General features: G+C 42.8%; 1 protein-coding gene across 2 annotated transcripts in view; it reads right to left on the bottom strand.

The window, feature by feature from the left end:
• Positions 1–20,586, bottom strand: part of LOC120516453 (collagen alpha-1(XIX) chain) — a 478,053-nt gene that overhangs the window by 391,087 nt on the left and 66,380 nt on the right. For both annotated transcript variants that reach the window (XM_039738131.1, XM_039738132.1), the window contains exon 5: positions 9,606–9,729. In XM_039738131.1, the coding sequence (XP_039594065.1) occupies positions 9,606–9,729 (124 nt within the window). The remainder of the gene's footprint in view (positions 1–9,605; positions 9,730–20,586) is intronic.

The following is a 20,586-nucleotide window of genomic DNA, read 5'->3' as shown; positions in this document are numbered from 1 at the left end:
ACTGGTTACCCGTGTCATTTAGAACTGACTTTAAAATACTGCTGATGGTTTACAAAGCCTTCAATAATCTCACTCTATCCACGCATATCTCTGAATCCCTCTCACCTTACACTCCAAATCGTAACCTTAGATCTTCAAATCAGGGTCTGCTTAAAATTCCAAGAGCAAAACTTAAAAGAAGTGGTGAGGCAGGCGGCCTTTTGCAGTTATACACCTAAAATCTGGAATAGCGGACTGATAGAAATTCGCCAGGCTAATACAGTGGAGCACTTTAAAAAACTGCTAAACACTCATTACTGTAGCATGGCTTTCTCAGAGCTTAATTTTAGTTTAATCCTGATACTCTGTATATGCATTTAATTATCATTATCATTCATGGTGGCTCCGTAATCCGTTCTAACCCTTACTTTCTCTACTGTTCTTTTTACAGTTTTCTGGAGTGGCGATCTGCTCCCCCACCACTTGATCAAAGAACCTTGATGTCCTTATAATGAAGGATTAAAGGCCAGAAGTCCACATGACCGTCATCTTCAAGTTCTTCCATGTGAACCCTGAATACCATGAGGACTGATTGAGGTCATTGATGTTAGGTAGAATGCCTAGAGGGGGCTGGGTGGTCTTGTGGCCTCGGAACCCCTGCAGATTTTTTTTTTTTTTTTTTTTGTTTGTTCTGTCCTCCCTGGCCATCTGACCTTGCTTTTATTCTGTGTTAATTAGTATTGCCTAATTTCGTTTTTTATATTTTGTCTTTTTTCTTTATCATGCAAAGCACTTTGAGCTACACCATTTGTATGAAAATGTGCTGTAGAAATAAATGTTGTTGTGTGGTGGGTGTGGCAACACGCTAGGAGGGCAACGCTGGGTTAGTTACTCTCAGCCAACTTCTCGAGAGAGTTTACAACCAGTTGGAGCAAACCAGTCAATGGCTATGAGAAATGTGCAACTATGGGACAATAACAGTCCATATTATAGCTGGGAATCAAGCGTTATGTCCTGCTCGTGTCTAACAGGCTTGGACTCATTTCCATATTTTACTTTTATAAAAGATTAGACTAGATAAGCTTTAGTCATCCCATGGGTAAATTCAGAGACATACAGCAAGAGAAATATTAAAAAGTCAAGGATACAGACTAACAGGACAAAGAATAAAGCCAATCAATCAACTGAGAAGTAAGTCTCTATATACAGTGAGTACGGAAAGTATTCAGACCCCCTTCAATTTTTCACTCTGTTATATGGCAGCCATTTGCTAATTTTTTTTTTTCCCTCATTAATGTACACACAGCACCCCATATTGACAGACAAAAAAAAGAATTTTTGAAATTGTTGCAGATTTATTAAAAAAGAAAAACTGAAATATCACATGGTCCTAAGTATTCAGACCCTTTGCTCAGTATTTAGTAGAAGCACCCTTTTGAGCTAATACAGCCAGGAGTCTTCTTGGGAAAGATGCAACAAGTTTTTCACACCTGGATTTTTGGATCCTCTGCCATTCCTCCTTGCAGATCCTCTCCAGTTCTGTCAGGTTGGATGGTAAATGTTGGTGGACAGCCATTTTTAGGTCTCTCCAGAGATGCTCAATTAGGTTTAAGTCAGGGCTCTGGCTGGGCCATTCAAGAACAGTCACAGAGGTGTTGTGAAGCCACTCCTTCGTTATTTTAGCTGTGTGCTTAGGGTCATTGTCTTGTTGGAAGGTAAACCTTCAGCCCAGTCTGAGGTCCTTAGCACGCTGGAGAAAGTTTTTGTCCAGGATATCCCTGTACTTGGCCACATTCATCTTTCCCTCGATTGCAACCAGTCGTCCTGTCCCTGCAGCTGAAAAACACCCCCACAGCATGATGCTGCCACCGCCATCCTTCACTGTGAGGACTGTATTGGACAAGTGATGAGCAGTGCCTGGTTGTCTCCACACATATCGCTTAGTCACTCTGCGACTGTTCTTGAATGGCCCAGCCAGAGCCCTGACTTAAACCCAATTGAGCATCTCTGGAGCGACCTAAAAATGGCTGTCCACCAACGTTTACCATCCAACCTGACAGAACTGGAGAGGATCTGCAAGGAGGAATGGCAGAGGATCCCCAAATCCAGGTGTGAAAAACTTGTTGCATCTTTCCCAAGAAGACTCATGGCTGTATTAGCTCAAAAGGGGGCTTCTACTAAATACTGAGCAAAGGGTCTGAATACTTAGGACCAGGTGATATTTCAGTTTTTCTTTTTTAATAAATCTGCAACAATTTCAAAAATTCTTTTTTTTTGTCGGTCAATATGGGGTGCTGTGTGTACATTAATGAGGAAAAAAATTAATTTAAATGATTTTAACAAATGGCTGCAATATAACAAAGAGTGAAAAATTGAAGGGGTCTGAATACTTTCCGTACCCACTGTATATATTGTGAAAGAATTAGAGTCTCAAAATACGAAAAAGGTTTGGGCGCAGCCACCCGTATACAGTAATCCCTCCTCGATCGCGGGGGTTGCGTTCCAGACCCCCCCGCGATAGGTGAAAATCCGCAAAGTAGAAACCATATGTTTGTGTAGTTATTTTTATATATTTTAAGCCCTTATAAACTCTCCCACCCTGTTAACATTATTAGAGCCATCTAGACATGAAATAACACCCTTTAGTCAAACGTTTAAACTGTGCTCCATGACAAGACATAGATGACAGTTCTTTCTCACAATTAAAAGAAAGCAAACATATCTTATCTTCAAAGGAACGCCGTCATAAAGGAGCGCGTCAGGAGCAGAGAATGTCAGAGAGAGCGCTCGCAAAGAAAAGCAAACAATCAAAAAATCAATACATGCTTTTAAGTATACAGAAGCACCGCGATAAAGCGGCATTTTGTAGAGGAGCGTCCGTGTCCTCTGTGCAAACAGCCCCTCTGCTCACACCCCCTCCGTCAGGGAGAGAGAGTGAGAGAGACAGAGAGAAGCAAACAAAACAAGCGCCACACAGGAAGCATATCTTATAGCATTGAGGACTTTTAGTTAATATGTAATACATGCTCTGATTGGGTAGCTTCTAAGCCATCCGCCAATAGCGTCCCTTGTATGAAATCAACTGGGCAATCAAACTGAGGAAGCATGTAACCTAAATTAAAAGACCCATTGTCCGCAGAAAGCGGCGAACCAGCGAAAAATCCATGATATATATTTAGATATGCTTACATTTAAAATCCGCGATAGAGTGAAACCGCGAAAGTCAAAGCGCGATATAGCGAGGGATTACTGTATTGTCCTTGGCTACAAAAGGGTATAGAAACAGGATGAGATGTGTTCTCAAACGGAACTGATCATGTTAAGTGAAGATGGCAGCTTTATAAGCAGAAAAGAAGAAGTGATGTCATTTGGCCAGAACCGGAAGTGACGTCTGTCTGGCCGCCAAAACCAGAAATAATAATAATAATAATAAGTTTTATTTATGTAGCGCCTTTCATACACTCAAGGACACTTCACAATTCAATACAAGATAGTAGAAATTACACACACGAAGAAGAATAATACTCATAGAAGAGATGTTTGAAATTAATAATAGATTTTTCCATTCAAAGGTTGAAAGGGAGAGAATTCCAAAATTTTAGGGGCTATCACTCTGAAAGCTCTCCCACCCATAGTTATTAACCTGTATTTAGGTACGGTGAGTAACTTATCGTCCAATGATCGTAATGCGCAGGCAGGAGTGTAAGGAAGCAGCAGCTCAGACAGATAATGAGGGGCTAAAGCATGACGGGCTTTAAAAGTGAGAAGGATAATTTTGTATTTGATTCGTGAAGAAACTGGTAACCGATGTAACTCATAGAGGACAGGAGTGATGTGAGCAGATTTTGTAGTGTGCGTAAGTAAACGAGCTGCAGATTTCTGAACATATTATAATCTATTGATGTAAAACAAAGCATTGCAATACTCCAGACGGGTAGTGATGAAAGCGTGAATGAGTGACTCCGTATCTTTCACACTGAGGAAAGAATGCAGATAAGCAATGTGGCGAAGATGAAAAAAGGCCGTCCGTACTATTGAGCTGATGTGTGACTGAAAATGATGTCATTCTGGGCTCCAGAACCGGAAGTGATGTTGCATCAGGCAGGTTTTCCCGTATTTGGCCTGCAGAGATAACTGAGGTAGGTTTAGTGCACCCCACCACCCACTGGCCTGGCAGGTAATTATCTCCACTTGGTCCACTCAGCTCCCTCCCAGTTGCACGTGTGTGACAATATACATAAAAAAAATCCCGTTTGTCTGTCTGTCCGCTTTTCACGAGAGAACTAATTAACGGATTTAGATTGGGTGTTTTTCTATAATTTGCTTGAACATTCCCGTCGATTTTTGGGACTTCTCTCATGTCACAGTTTGGCCGCAGCACCGATTGATTCCCGTAAATCTGAGAGACAGACTGCGGGCAGAGGGGATGGGGAGGCAGGACTTCAGGAGTGGGGAGCCATGCAGGGACCTCCTCACTCATGCTCCAGCCTCCGCTCGAGTTGCTCTACTTCTTGCCATCTTACCTCCGCTTAGCTAACAATACCTGTTTGTTCAGCAGACATTATCAAGTAGAGATTGTTACGGAGTAACGTTTGACGTTTTTGAAAGAGAGAGCTACACGTGTTTTAGAGGGTAGCTGCTCATTGGCAGAGATATCATGGCCACGTGCTTTACTCCTCACTCGGGGGACGCTCTTCCTGTCAGAGCTGAACATGATTGGTTACAGTGCCAACATTTGACATGGTAGCGTACCTACCTTCCACTTGGCCAGGGATACTTTGCCAACTTTTTACATTTTTGGCAAAGAGATCACAGCTACATTCTTGCCCATGATAGCAAAACCCTAAATATTGTGCATCAACTTTAAAAAAAAAAAATGTTATTGACCTTTGAAGTTTGTCCTGTTTCACTACTACGCGGGTAAATTTGTGGGGGGCAGCTATTAAATAAACAAAAATAAACTTAATTAATTCCCCCGAGAGGAAGCATTGAATTGCCTGACAGCGGTGGGCAGAAAAGACCCCCAGAGGTGCTCCTAAGCACACCGTGGTGGAATGAGCCTGTGGTTAAAAGTGGTCCTAGAGAGGGGATGGAGGGGATTTTTCATGATGGCATCTAATTTTGCCAACATCTTCTTTTCCCCAACAGTTTCCAGTGTGTCCATGGTTGGCCCTGTGATGGCGTAGGCATCCTTGATAAGTTTGTTCAGATGTTGTGCTTCTTTTGAGCTCAAGTTACTTCCCCAAGAAGCTGCAGAATTGAACACCACACTGGCTACTATGGACTGGTAGAACATTTCCTGGAGTTTGCTGCACTCATCAAAAGACCCGGGAGTCTCCTTAGGAAGACCAATCTGCTCTGACCCTTCTTGGGTTGTCAGACGAATCTAGTTTGTTGTTTATGTGGACCCCCTGGTGGTCTCTGTACCACTTCCATGCCCTCCCCGTGAACTGCACGTATTCATAATGCAAGAAGGTGTTAGCTAAGAAGGCGGCACAATGGTGACCTTAGTAATTCATTTTCCAGCTGGGCCATGGACTGGGAGGATGCTGCACATTCTTCCCATGTCTGTGTAGGTTTGTAATCAGGGTACTTGGGATTTTGCCCCTTATATTGGGTTAATAGGTGATGCTGGTGGGCATGAGGGTCAGCACATGCTCTGTTATGGATTGGTGCCCTGTTCAGGGTTGGCACCAGTAACCTGTGCAATTATAAGAAATTTAGAAAATGGATGGATGGATGAACGGTTAATTATGAATGAATTGATTATAGTTGACTCGTCTAAATGAATTTCTAAAGTAAGTTAACATTACCATTTAAGAACACAGTTGGAAACATTTTTTTTTCCTTTTTATTAATTTTATTGCAATCCATACAAAGCAATCAAGTTTTTACAAAAAGAAAAATTGAGTTGAGAACAGATCGATCCCCACCCCTGAGAGAGAGAGAGCAAGCCAAACGGCGTGAAATTTAAGGCTTGTAAACATACCTAAGTTAATAAATTCTCTGTGCTTTATGAGCTTATTTTAAAATATTACTGATTAGATCCTGCCATGTTTTGAAAAAAGTCTGTACGGATCCTCTAACTGAGTATTTGATTTTTTCCAATTTCAAATAATATAACACATTGGTTTCCCACTGACTTAAAAGAGGAGAGTTTGGGTTCTTCCAGTTTATCAGAATAAGTCTGCGTGCCAACAGTGTAGTGAATGCAATCACTTGTTAATGGTAAATTTCACACAAACTTTTGGAAGTTTTTCTTTATGCAGAGAACCACAGACACTTGGAATAAGTGACTAAGTAGTGTGGCAGACAGTAAGACTTTAGGGACTTTCAAAAACTTGATGTTAATTTGGAAGAATTAAATGGAGAGGACTGGCAAGCTTTGTGGAGCTGAATGGCTGTTCTCGTCTCGATTGTTCTAATTAGAGACGCCCAACATGCCAAGCCTGAATATGGTTATGGTGTTTATACACATGGTATACATTAGACAACAAGGCTTCACCAAACACTATTTGCTGCTGTTTGACTTTGTTGTGTTGTGATACTCATACAGGCATATGAAAAAGTTTGGGAACCCCTCTCAGCCTGCATAATAATTGACTCTCCTTTCAACAAATAGATAACAGTGGTATGTCTTTCATTTCCTAGGAACATCTGGGGTGTTTTTAGTGACGCAGTATTTAGTTGTATGAAATTAAATCAAATGTGAAAAACTGGCTGTGCAAAAATGTGGGTCCCCTTGTCATTGTGCTGATCTGAATGCCTGTCACTGCTCAATGCTGATTACTTGGTTGGATGAGCTCGATAAGCCTTGAACTTCATAGACAGGAGTGTCCAATCATGAGTGGTAAAAAGTATTTAAGGTGGTCAACTGTAAGTTGTGCTTCCTTCCCTTTGACTCTCCTCTGAAGAGTGACAGACAGCATGGGATCCTCAAAGCAACTCTCAAAAGATCTGAAAACAAAGATTGTTCAGTCTCCTGGTTTAGGGGAAGGCTACAAAAAGCCATCTCAGAGGTTTAAACTGTCAGTTTCAACTGTAAGGAATGGAATCAGGAAATGGAAGGCCACAGGCACAGTTGCTGTTAAACCCAGCAGGTCTGGCAGGCCATGAAACATACAGGAGTGGCATATGAGCAGGATTGTGAGAATGGTGACAGACAACACACAGATCACCTCCAAAGACCTGCAAGAACATCTCGCTGCTGATGGCGTATCTGTACATCGTTCTACAATTCAGCGCAATTTGCACAAAGAACATCAGTATGGCAGGATGATGAGAAAGAAGCCCTTTCTGCACTCACACCACAAACAGAGTCGCTTGTTGTATCAAATGCTCATTTAGACAAGCCAGATTCATTTTGGAACAAATGGCTTTGAACCGACGAGACACAAATGGAGTTATTTGGTCAGAGCAAAAAGTGCTTTGCATTGTGGAAGAAGAACACCGCATTCCAAGAAGAACACCTGCTACCTTCTGTCAAATTTAATGCAGGTCCCATCATGCTGTGGGGCTGTGTGGCTCATTCAGGGACTGGGGCCCTTGTTAAAGTCGAGGGTCGCATGAATTCAACCCAATATCAACACATTCTTCAGGATAATGTTCAAGCATCAGTCACAACATTGAAGTTACGCAGGGGTTGGATATTCCAACAAGACAATGACCCAAAACACAGTTGGAAATCTACAAAGGCATTCATGAGGGTGAAGTACAATGTTCTGGAATGGCCGTCACAGTCCTCTGACTTGAATATCATCGACAATCTATGGGATGTTTTGAAGCAGGCTGTCCATCAAATTGAACTGAACTGGAGAGATTTTGTATGAAGAATGGTCAGAAATACCTCCATCCAGAATCCAGACACTCATCACAGGCTATAGGAGGACAGCGTCTGGAGGCTCAAAGGAGCAAAAGGAGGCTCAACTAAGTATTGATGTCATATCTCTGTTGGGGTGCCCACATTTATGCACCTGTGTAATTCTGTTATGATGCATATTTTCTGTTAATCCAATAAACTTAATGTCACCATAAGGCATGTCAGATATTAAAAGGAAGTTGCTACTTTGAAAGCTTAGCCAATGAAACAAAAATCCAAAGAGTTAAGAGGGGTTCCCAAACTTTTTCAAAGGACTGTAAATGTCAACAAGATATGCAAATCATTAAGCGTCAGGTACTGAACTCTTGAACTGATAATGGCAGTTTCACCTTTCTATTTCCTTCTATTTTCTTTTCTGTTTCTGCTGCTCCCTTAATACTTCAATTGTTATGTAACGTGTTTGTCTATCCCAAGAGTAGAAATGGCAAACTGCAACCCCAAACGTTTAAAAAGTGCACAGACAGGAGGAGATTGGGGGCGGGTTTTTAAGAAATGGATGGATTTCTTCTTCAAACTTTTTAGCGAGTTGTCCCCAAATGTGTGTTCTCATTCAAGACTAAATCACATGTAGCAGCATTTCCAAGTGATAATTCCGCACATCCAAGCTGCTGACTTTATAAAATCTAAGGGCTTATGCTTTAAGTGCCTTAAGTATCAACATCTTAGTAAAGACTGTGTAGAAAAAATGAAATGCCAAATATGCTGTCATTTACATCCAGTCATTTTGTATATGAATAAGGTACCAATGATAAAGTCACCCCTGCCCAAAAGGAGCGCGCTAAGTTGGAAAAGTAGAACATTTCATCTTGATATGTTTCTGTGGAACCACTAGAGACGTGATCTGCCACTGGGACCATTAAAGAGTGTGTGTCTTAGCTGTGGTCCCAGTTCAAGAAAAGTCTAAGTAAGTGAAAGATGTGCTTTAATAGACCCTGGCAGCACAGCTACATTTTGCATAGAAAGCTTGCAGGAGCAGTTAAATCTTCCTGGAACTAAGGCTCAAGTCCATATACATAAGCACTGTAGAAAGGGACAAAGTAAAAAAACAGAAACTAGTAAAATGTTCAGTTTTATCAGAGTTAGGGTTAGAAGAAAAGATACTTACTGAATTGCCAGAGACGTACACATTGAACCTCATACCAGTAAAAACAGATAAGATATTTAAACTTAAGGGCGGCACGGTGGTGCAGTGGTAGCGCTGCTGCCTCGCAGTTAGGAGACCCGGGTTCACTTCCCAGGTCCTCCCTGTGTGGAGTTTGCATGTTCTCCCCGTGTCTGCGTGGGTTTCCTCCTACAGTCCAAAGACATGCAGGTTAGGTGCATTGGCAATCCTAAATTGTGCTTGGTCTGTGTGTGTGTGCCAGGGGATTTGTTCCTGCCTTGCACCCTGGGATTGGCTCCAGCAGACCCCCGTGACCCTGTTTTAGGATATAGCAGGTTGGATAATGACTGACTGCTTAAACTTAAACTGCATATTCCATTGCAAGTGTCATCTGTTAGACTGAGAGATTTCTGTTGGCACGTGTTTGACCACCCGTGTGTGTTCCTGCCTTACTCACCAGCAGCTACACTTAAAGTTAACCTCCCACCATCCTCAATGAAAGAATCACAAGATCACTTGAGCGGACGTTTGACTTGTAGCCACCCGAATTCAAAGGTTTGACACCCTGGCGTATGTAAACCAACTGCTGGTTCGGCCCCATTACCTCCTTGCCAATGAGATCAGAGTAAAAATAAAACTTCTTACCTGTGGGCTGCCATTCTGATCAGCAATTTGCCATAGGTACCAGCGGTCTTTCTTGGTGGTCCTTCTCAATCGAAATGTGGATACTAATGAATACTCGTCGGGAAGCCCATTTGGAAACACAAGCCTGTAATAAAGCGGCCATTTAGAACAGGAAGTCTAATAGTAGCAGTAAAATACATCTTATTATGAAGGGCCCTTGGCCACGCTCAGAACACCTCACAAGTGTTGATTCATAGTACATGCGTACATACAGAACATTCACACATTCTCAAACTTGCTTATCCAGTTCAAGGTCCAAGGAAACCACCCCAGACAAGGTAGCAGTACATGCACACTCTAATTGGGCCCCATTAACCCAACACACACATCTTTGGGAATGATGAACTGACACTGGGAGAACGTGCCCACTCCACAAGATCAACAGTCAGGGGCTATACTGTATCTATATATTTTTAACAAAGTATTCAATTATGGATGGCACACAAGGACTGGCATCAGGTGCAGAGATTCTTACCCAGCTGAGATGCCACTAAAATGGAAGGACCAGGAAAGATGAACAATGCTGAACATTTTCTCCGCCAGTACACACCAGTAGGGCATGCTGGGATCTGTAGTCCCAAGGGGCAGCCCTGCTGGGTTATGTGGGTGCCACCAGGGGAAGCTGTTGGGATTCATAGTTCCTAATTTCAAGGACTTCTGTTCAATCCAGAAGTGCTTCTAATGGGCAATGCTCTAGCACCAGAAGTACTCCCTGGTCATAGATAAAAGAAGCCACTCGATCTCCACCTGGCAAGTCAGAGTCGTGATCAGATAGATAGATAGATAGATAGATAGATAGATAGATAGATAGATAGATTAAAGGCACTATAGGATAGATAGATACAGTGCATCCGGAAAGTATTCACATCGCATCACTATTTCCACATTTTGTTATGTTACAGCCTTATTCCAAAATGGATTAAATTCATTTTATCCTCAGAATTCTACACACAACACCCCATAATGACAATGTGAAAAATGTTCACTTGAGGTTTTTGCAAATTTATTAAAAATAAAAAAATTGAGAAAGCACATGTACATAAGTATTCACAGCCTTTGCCATGAAGCTCCAAATTGAGCTCAGGTGCATCCTGTCTCTCCTGATCATCCTTGAGATGTTTCTGCAGCTTCATTGGAGTCCACCTGTGGTAAATTCAGTTGATGTGACCTGATTTGGAAAGGCACACACCTGTCTATAGAAGGTCCCACAGTTGACAGCTCATGTCAGAGCACAAACCAAGTATGAAGTCAAAGGAATTGTCTGTAGACCTCCGAGACAGGATTGTCTCCAGGCACAAATCTGGGGAAGGTTACAGAAAGATTTCTGCTGCTTTGAAGGTCCCAATGAGCACAGTGGCCTCCATCATCCGTAAGTGGAAGAAGTTCGAAACCACCAGGACTCTTCCTAGAGCTGGCTGGCCATCTAAACTGAGCGATCGGGGGAGAAGGGCTTTAGTCAGGGAGGTGACCAAGAACCCGATGGTCACTCTGTCAGAGCTCTAGAGGTCCTCTGTGGAGAGAGGAGAACCTTCCAGAAGGACAACCATCTCTGCAGCAATCCACCAATCAGGCCTGTATGGTAGAGTGGCCAGACGGAAGCCACTCCTTAGTAAAAGGCACATGGCAGCCCGCCTGGAGTTTGCCAAAAGGCACCTGAAGGACTCTCAGACCATGAGAAACAAAATTCTCTGGTCTGATGAAGCAAAGATTGAACTCTTTGGTGTGAATGCCACGTGTCACGTTTGGAGGAAACCAGGCACCGCTCATCACCAGGCCAATACCATCCCTACAGTGAAGCATGGTGGTGGCAGCAGATGTTATTGAGAAGTTACTCTGAACTCTTCTTGGCCAAGACTACAAGCTGTTTAGCTAGGCAGATGTTATTGAGAAGTTACTCTGAACTCTTCCTGGCCAAGACTACAAGTTATTCTGCTAGATAGAGGTTGCTGAGAAGCTACTTGGATCTCTTCTTGATAAAGACTACAAGTTTTCCACTAGACAGATGTTGTTGAGAAGTTACCTGGAACTCTTCTTGGCCAAGATGACTCATTCCTCTAGGACAATGGTTCTCAAAGTCGTTTATACTGAGGAACACTTTGTCAAAACCAAAGATATGGAGGTCCAGCTATGGTTCACAGCCACTCATTACCACAAATTCTGTGTCACGATTATCAGATTATTTTAATTACAGGCACTTTGTGAAAAATATTGCAATGACCTGAGGCGCAAAGAAAAAGTGTTGACTAGTGAGCTAGTGGCCCTGAACTGTGCTGTTCATTAGAAACCACCTCTCTAATTTAAGTCCCTGTGCTACTCCCATTGTTACTCCCACCTTTGGAAAATACCCTAAGAAAGACAACACAAAGCGAGCCCAAAGAGAACTCTGTCAAAACCTGTACTGCTCCTCAGAGGTTTGGCCGACTGGAAAGGCAATAACACCTGAAGCCACTAGGGGGAGTTCCTGTCATAAAGCCACACTTCTGTAAGGTGTCTTTGGATGACTGGAGTACTTTTTGAGAATCTGGGTCAAGCAAGGAAATACTCCCAAGTTATCCCTTAAACGTCAGAAGCGTTTCCAGTGGCCACTGGAGTAAAGGCAAGGGGTCATCTGACATGAGAGGTGTAGGAGGATGAGGAAGGAAAGAAGGAAGGTGCAGAGCTATCGTGTTAGAGTCAGGCCCTCACATGGCGGTTTTGTTTAGGTACAGTATATCCTTGTCGCCTTAGACCTTCTTACTCTTCAGTAAATCCTGTTTGTTTGAGTGGGTTTATAGTCTGCTCAAGAGTGCCCCTATCAGCCACAACTGGCCATTTTGTTTCATTTCCATTACGTTTAACTGCTGAGCCAGGCTGCCTGTGCAGCAGCAGAGAGTTTGCTCCCCATTTGGTTTCATTATGTAACAACCAAAAAGTTCGGAGACATTCAAAAGTGAGCTGTCAGTGTCAGTTTCGGTATTAACTAGTAGAGCCGCTCAGACAGAAGAGGAGCCAAAGGGCTGCACCGCCTGTCACAGTGCCAATCAGTTTGAGACTCGCCTTTTTGTCTCCTCTACTGATAAGCTGAATTCCACACCAAACTGCACAGTTCCAGCTTAGGACTGTAATAATCATAATCCTCTTCACGTTTCATTATGCACGTAACACTTCACTTCGGGTACCACCTGCCTGGTCGACGGAGATAACGGTCTAGAAAGGATTTGGGAAAGCCGACTCTGAACGGTTTGTTGGACGCATGGATGCTTGGATTACTGGAGCTAAAGATGCCTTTCTGTATTATATTGGGTAAAGATCTAAGTGGCAGAGTGGCTGATTATGTACGCGCTCATTCTCTTATATAATCGTAGGATTTCTTTTTGTCTGTACTGGCACACCATCCTGAGATAACTTATCTCGTGTGTCCGATATTTTCAGGATAGCCTGAGACCCCGAACTGCTGTAAGCAATTGCAATAAGGGACGAATGAATGGATTACTTGCCTGTTACAGTATCCGTAAAAAGAGAGAATGCTGCTCTTCTGGTGGCTGCAGAGTAACATGGAGGTTATGCTGCTGTCTCACACGTCTTAGGTTCAAATGTCATGTCATGGATGTTATAAAAATACATACTGTGCCCACCAAAGACACGTTTCTCCTTGATTTCCTCCTCTGCTCCACAGTTTAAAATTAAAAATGCCACAATTCAGACATTGTGATTAAAGTGGACAATGCAGACGTTCCTTTAGGGGGATTTGCAGACATTTCAGTCCCAGCATATAGAAATGACAGCACTTTGTCTACACGCTCCCCCCATTTCAGGGCACCATGCAGTTTTAACCACCCTTAAGGGTCTTCATCTGCATAACTGATATACAGTGCCCCCCCTCATAATGCTAGTGACGGAGACACATTTCTCTATGATACTCTTCTGCTCCACAGTTTAAAATAATTCAGACATTGTGCACATTGTCGACTTTCATTTAAGGGATTTGTGTACATTTCGGTCACACCGAAATTATTTTTCTGCACTGTCCAATTACAAGGCCACCATAATGTTTGGGACAATTGGTGTCCCAAGTGTTTGTGACTCCTCGGGTGTGTTTCATGGCTTCATAAGACACCTCGGCCTGCTTCTGCCCTTTGGAGTTCTGGAGCTGCTATTGTTCAACATGAGGACCAGAGCTGTGCCAGTGAAAGTCAAGGGTGCCATTATGACAGTGGTTCTCAACCTGTGGGGGGCACGAAGTAACAAAAAGGGGGGCGCGATGATGTGATATAAAGAAAACAAGAATCGAAAATATGAAAAATACATCTATTGAAACCAAAACAAATGAACTTAAACTACATTCTGATACTAGAAAAATCTCTATATATAATCTTCATTTGGATCTTGATCTTTGTTTGTCCTCGAATGAATTAGCAGAAGGAGCACTAGATGGCAGTAGAGAGACAGCTAAAACATTGGCATTGCATTAAGAATCTCCTCCAGGCTTATACTACTGACGACTGTAGTACGCCAGTCACACCTCAAAACACAGACATTCAAACTAAACAAATTGTTGTGCTTTAAATTAACTAAAGAGATCTTCATTTAGATCTTGATCTTTGTTTGTCTGCAAATTCCACGCATGCGTAGACCACCTTCCAGTTTAGTACGTTGTTGTTACTCACGGATGTCAAAAATGTGCTGGAATAACGAAAGGGGTGGTGGACAGTGTTACGCTGGTTAGCTCCTGAGGCCTGGTTAGAGAATGAGATTGCCGAAGATAAAAGGTACGTGACTACGTAACATATGAATGAAAGAAAGACAGTGGGTAAAATGAATGACAACGTAACAGCACGTTCTGGAAATTATTATTGTTACGTTGTAGCCGGCGAGTGCTGCGCGTCTCACAGTTGTACCGTGGCTTGCTCACATGTCAGTGAAGTGATCCCTATTTATGCTTTAAAGAGCCTGGATATCTATGTGTCCCCTTTTTATAACCATTGCTCCGTGTATATTGCCTTACTCTTTGGATTGCCACAAAGCAACCTGCGAGATTGGAGAAAGGTTGAGAAGACATCGTGAGAGGAAATGATAGCGTCATGAAAATGAGATGGACTGTGAACGGACAGAAGCAGAAATGCTCCTACAGCACCACATAATTACTATTCGGACAGTGATTCCAAGTAGGCCGTTCCTATCGAATCACTGTCCAAGGGTTTTCTTTTGTAATTTTGTTTCCCTTATAAAAAATCATAATGCTGTGCGACGAAGGGCCCAGTGCACGACTGGCAGCCGCGTTTAAACAGGGAGCCGTTCACAGACAACTTTAACACGCGCAACGTAGTTGGGCGCACATGGCTAGTAAATATAGAGTTACATAAATGTCGATAAAAGTTATGTAGGTATAATAAAATATGCATCTATGATATATCATTAATTAAAGAAGAGCAAATTGATATTAGTGGGCTCCTTTCAAAAAAACGTTAGGGGGGCGCGATTAAAACTGTTATGAAAACTCGGGTCGCAAATACGTAAAGGTTGAGAAACGCTGTATTATGAGGCTGAAAATCAAGAGACATCTGTAAGACCTGAGGATGACCAAAATCAACTATCAGGAACATCATAAAGAAGAAACAACACACTGGTGAGCTCAGGAACCACAAAGGGACTAGTAGGCCATGGAAGACCAACACTGCTGATGACAGAAGAATCCTAACTATGGTCAAGAAAAAGCCCCCAACGCCTGTGTGACAGATCAGAGACAGTCTTCAGGGGGCCGATGTGGACCTGTCAGAGATGACTATCAGCAGCAGACTTCATGAACACAAACACAGAGACCACACTGCAAGATGTAAACCACAAGAACAGGACAGCCAGATTACAGTTTGAGATAAAGGACTTCAAAGAGCCTGCAGAATTCTGGGAAAAGGTCTTGTGGACCGACGAGACAAAGATGAACCTCATCAGAGTGATGGTGAGAGCAAAGTGTGGAGATGAGAAGGAAATGCCTGCGATCCAAAGCAGACCCCCTCATCTGTTCAACATGGCACTTGGGGTGTTATGAGGTGGCCATGTATGGCTGCCACAGGTCCAGGCACACTTGATGATGGGAATTCTGAGGTGTGTAGAAACATCTGATCTGCTCGAGTTCTAGTAAAGGCCACCAAACTCACTTGATGGCACGTCATCCTACCACAAGATAATGGGCCAAACAGACTGCTGAGGTGAAAAAGCTAAAAAATGGAAAACTGAATAGCTGAGCCAGTCATCCCATTTAAATCCTATTGAGCAGGCCTTCCATATGTTGAAGAGAAAACTTAAGGGGACAACAAGCAGAAGCTGAAGATGGCGTCATTAGAGGCTTGGCAGAGCATCACCAGAGAAGACCCTCAGCACCTGGTGATGTCTGTGAATCACAGACTTCAAGCTGTGATTGCATGCTGAGATATTGTATGTGACAAAGTCCTAAATATGTCAACAGCTTTGATAGACGTGCTATTGCTGTGTTCCCTGAAATGTGGGAACCATGTACGAAAAGTGTCATGTGACCAAAATGTCCACAGATCCCCTTCAATGAAAGTCTGCAGTGTGCACTTTAATCACAATGTCAGAAATTGTCTGATTTGTAATTTTAAACTGTGGGGCAGAGGGGAACAACAAAAAAAAAAAAGTGTCTTTGTCCCAAACATTATGGAGGGCACCGTCTATTTTAAAACTGTCTGTCTGCATAGTGGGGAAAGCCATACAGACGGGAGGTTAGTAAATATAACGGTGCTTTATAGAAAGGGGGACTCCAGTAATTACTGTCCAGTAAGCTTAACGTATATCATTCGATGCAATGAGAAGTCGCGCACAGTGACTCACTGAAGAGAATACAATATCCAAGCTTTCAAGGCAGGTTGAAAGAAAGAAAGAAAGAAAGAAAGAAAGAAAGAAGTTATTTGCACCAAGGGGTACTTTGGCTTTTTTTACAGATGCTCAATAAAAAAAAGGAAAATAAATAAATAAATACACTCAAAGAAGTGTATTTGGAGCTGCTGGCCATTGGGGGTGGTGCGCCCCCCCGTGTCTGTAGCACATAGACTGTATTAGACTTCAATGACCTGGGGGTAGGGTCCCCCTCGGTGTCCAGCGCGCACGCCTCTTCAGTTATATAAATGGACCCTCTGCGTACATATCGCAGACTTTATGCGGCGCGTGTCTCTTAGCTTTCATAAAAGGTGCCCCCCAAGTTGTGATGGTATGCAAACTGCATTACTAGACTATCACAACCAGAAGGGGGGGGGTTCCCCTTCGGTGTCTGGCACATGCACGCCTTCAATTGCTTAAAAGACCCTTCTGTGTACATACCAAGAAATTTATGGAGCACATTTCTCATAGCTTTCATCAATGGTGCCCCCTCAAGAGATGGCAAAGAAATGGTATAATTAGAGTTTGAGGACCAACTGCGGGAGCCTCCCCAATATCCAGCGTGTACGCCCCTTCATTTACATTAGCAGCCCCTCTGTGTACATACTACAGAATTTATGCAGCGTGCGCCTCTTTTTCTCTCATTAAAGGTGCCCCTCAGGTGCATGAACAGTATTAGTAGACTTTGATGACCAGAGGGGGTCCCTTTCAGTGTCCGGCACGTGTACCACTTCAGTTACTTAAATGGTTCCCCTGTATACACACTGAAATTTATGGAACATGCGTCTCTTAGTTTTTGTAAATGGTGCCCCTCAAGTGACGGCAGATATAAAGTATACAGTGAAACCTCGGGTCACGAAGTCTCTGAACACGTAAAAATTGGGTTACGACCAAAAAGTTCGGCAAACTTTTGCATCTGTTCGTCACCCGAGTGTGTGGTTGTGAACAAGCCAGTTTCCCTTCTGGTTTGTACGCGCCTGTGCATTCGCTGTGCAGTGAGAGAGAGAGAGAGAGAGAGAGAGAGAGAGAGAGGCAGTTAAAGAATGAATGCACCGGGCTTGTTTTTAAAGAGACTGCAAGGTTACTTTTCTCTGTTCAAGGTTTTCTCAGTGTTATTCAATGTTTTTACATTTAGTTTACTGTTACACTGTGCATTCTATGGTATAATTAACTATTTTTGTGCTTAAAAGAATCTTTAAAAAAATCTATATTTACATACAGCTCGTACGGTCCGGAACGGATTAATTGTATTTACATACAATCCTGTGGGGGAAATTACTTCGGGTCACGACCAGAGTTTTGGAATGAATTATGGTCATGACCCGAGGTTCCACTATAATTAGAGTTCCCCCAAGGTGTCTGGAGTGTGTGCCCCCTTATTTACATTAACAGACCCTCTGTGTATGTACCACAGCGTGTGTCTTTTAGCTTTCATAAATGGTGCCCCTCAGGGTGACAGCAAGGAAACATTTCTACTGGAGTTTGTTGACCAGGGAGGGGGATCCCCTTCATTATCCAGAGTGTGCACCCCTTAAGTTACACAAACAGCCCCTCCGAGTACATACTGCCTGAATTTACAGAGTGTGCGACTCTGAGCTCTCATAAATGGTGCCCCTCAAGTGACGGTGTACAAACAGTATTATTAGAATTTGACAGCTGGGGTGGGGTTCCCCTCGAGGTGTGCGTTTCCTTTAGTTATATTATTGCTGCCCCTCTTTACAAACTTTATGGAGGGCATGCCCTTTAACTTTCAGAAATGCTGCCCCTATTGGATTGACTGGCTCAGTCTGCAGTCACCATTCTGAATATTTTAGCGCAGCAATTCTCAACCTTTACGTATTTGCAAGCCGAGTTTTTATAACAGTTTTAATTGCCCCCCCCCTAACGTTTTTTTAAAAGGAGCCCACTAATACCAATTTGTTCTTTTTTAATTAATGATATATGATAGATGCATTTTTTATTATACCTACTTAACTTTTATCAACATTTACCTAACTCTATATTTATTTTTCTAGTATCAGAATGTAGTTTAAGTTAATTTGTTTTGGTTTCAATAGATGTATTTTTCATATTTTCGATTCTTGTTTTCTTTTTTTCACATCTTCGCGCCCCCCTTTTTGTTACTTCGTGCCCCGCTATGCTGGCCCGCCCCACAGTTTGACAACCACTGTTTTAGCACAAGTGCCCCATGCCACCCCCAGCAAGATGCCGACCCTCGTTTGCTGCCAATGTCACCCATACCTAAATCCACCACAGGCTGGAACTTCACAGCACATCTGAACATGCAAAAAAATGTAAAAATCATCACCCATACTCTTGTACAGTCCTCACCATTTGTCACCATTGCTACCCTGAGGGCCCTGTGGCATCTCTTTCATGAAGCCGAAGGGGGGCAATTATGATAGAAACTGACAAGTAGTGAAAATTTAGACATTAAAATTCAAGGAAAGGAATCACAGGTCACTCGGAGCTGATAACACATTCAGAGACCTCTGGCCATTGCTTTGACTTGCTTTGAAAGCTCAAGTCCACCGAGGCTGTTTGAAATTCTGTTGGAGGTCCAGGGGTTAAACAGGTCAAGACCCCCAGTTAAACAACAGTTCTGTCCCTTCAGCATGAATATGCCATATGTCTCATTTATCATTTAACACAACCGGGCTGCCAATCTCCACATTTGTTCTTTGGCAACACTTGTTAAAGGTTTCCCTCAAAGGCAGCATCTTAAAGCACAAATAGGAAGAGAGCATCGCACAAATTCTTCTTGATTATCCTTGCTGTGTGAATCAATATTGTCAGTTTATTAATAAATCAGATTGTGCTTCACTTACTTTTAAATATGGGACCAATGCATCAAACGCTTTAAGGCTAAGATGCCATTCTCTGAAGCTCTAAAAGATAATTCTGCATTTGAGCCCTCCTTTAATTACACAGCATTTGATACATGGAGGACGTCATTTATCTCGAACTTCACAGATCTTGATATTAATAATGTGCTTGAACATTACATATGAAATCCCCTCAACATGCCTACTTTTCTATTTAAAGGTCAGGATCCTTAATCTGCCCAGCTTCTCCAGTTCTCTCTTGGTGTCCACACTTGAGAATATTTTAGCTAATAACATGTTCCCTGAGTGATGGCTCACCACAATTTGGGCACGGAGCTCCTCAGACAGTTTCTTGGACTTTATGGTTTGTTCTTTTGTCCTGACATGCAATGAGGATTATGGGACCTTGCATACACAGTTACACAGGTTACTTTCTACTTATCATTCCTTCCATTAATTTACCAATAATATGATTAAACCTACCTGAAGGAGAGGCCTGACCCTTGCGTATCGTAATCTCTTCAGTAAGTCACTGTGTTTGACTTCTCATTGCATCCAATGATACACATTAAGCTTACTGAACAGTAGTCACTGGAGTCCCCCTTTCTATAAAACAGTGTTATGTTTGCTAACTTCCCGTCTATTTGACTTTCCCCACTATGCAGACAGACATTTTTGAAATATACAGTGCCCTCCATAATGTTTGGGACAGACACTTTTTTTTCCTTGATTTGCCCCTCTGCCCCACAGTTTAAAATTACTTCCTCTTCTTCTTTTGGCTGCTCCTGTTAGGGGTCGCCAGAGCAGATCTTCTTCTTCCATATCTTCCTGTCCTTGTCATCTTGCTGTGTCACCCCCATCACCTGCATGTCCTCTCTCACCACATCCATAAACCTTCTCATAGGTCTTCCTCTGCTCCCCTTGCCTGGCAGCTCTATCCTTACTACCCTTCTCCCAATATACTCAGCATCTCTCCTCTGCACATGTCCAAACCAATGCAATCTCGCCTCTTTGACTTTGTCACCAAACTGTCCCATCTGAGCTGACCCTCAAATGTCCTCATTTCTAATCCTGTCCATCCTCGTCACACTCGGTGCAAATCTTAGCATCTTTAACTCTGCCACCTCCAGCTCTGTCTCCTGTGGCACCGTCTCCAGCCCATATAACATAGCTGGTCTCACTACCGTCCTGTAGACCTTCCCTTTCACTCTTGCTGATACCCGTCTATCACAAATCACTCCTGACAC

This window comes from Polypterus senegalus, chromosome 16 (assembly GCF_016835505.1).
Source record: "Polypterus senegalus isolate Bchr_013 chromosome 16, ASM1683550v1, whole genome shotgun sequence".
Lineage (NCBI taxonomy): Eukaryota > Metazoa > Chordata > Cladistia > Polypteriformes > Polypteridae > Polypterus > Polypterus senegalus.
The sequence above is the reverse complement of the archived record's forward strand: the minus strand, read 5'-3'. Positions and strand labels throughout refer to the sequence as shown.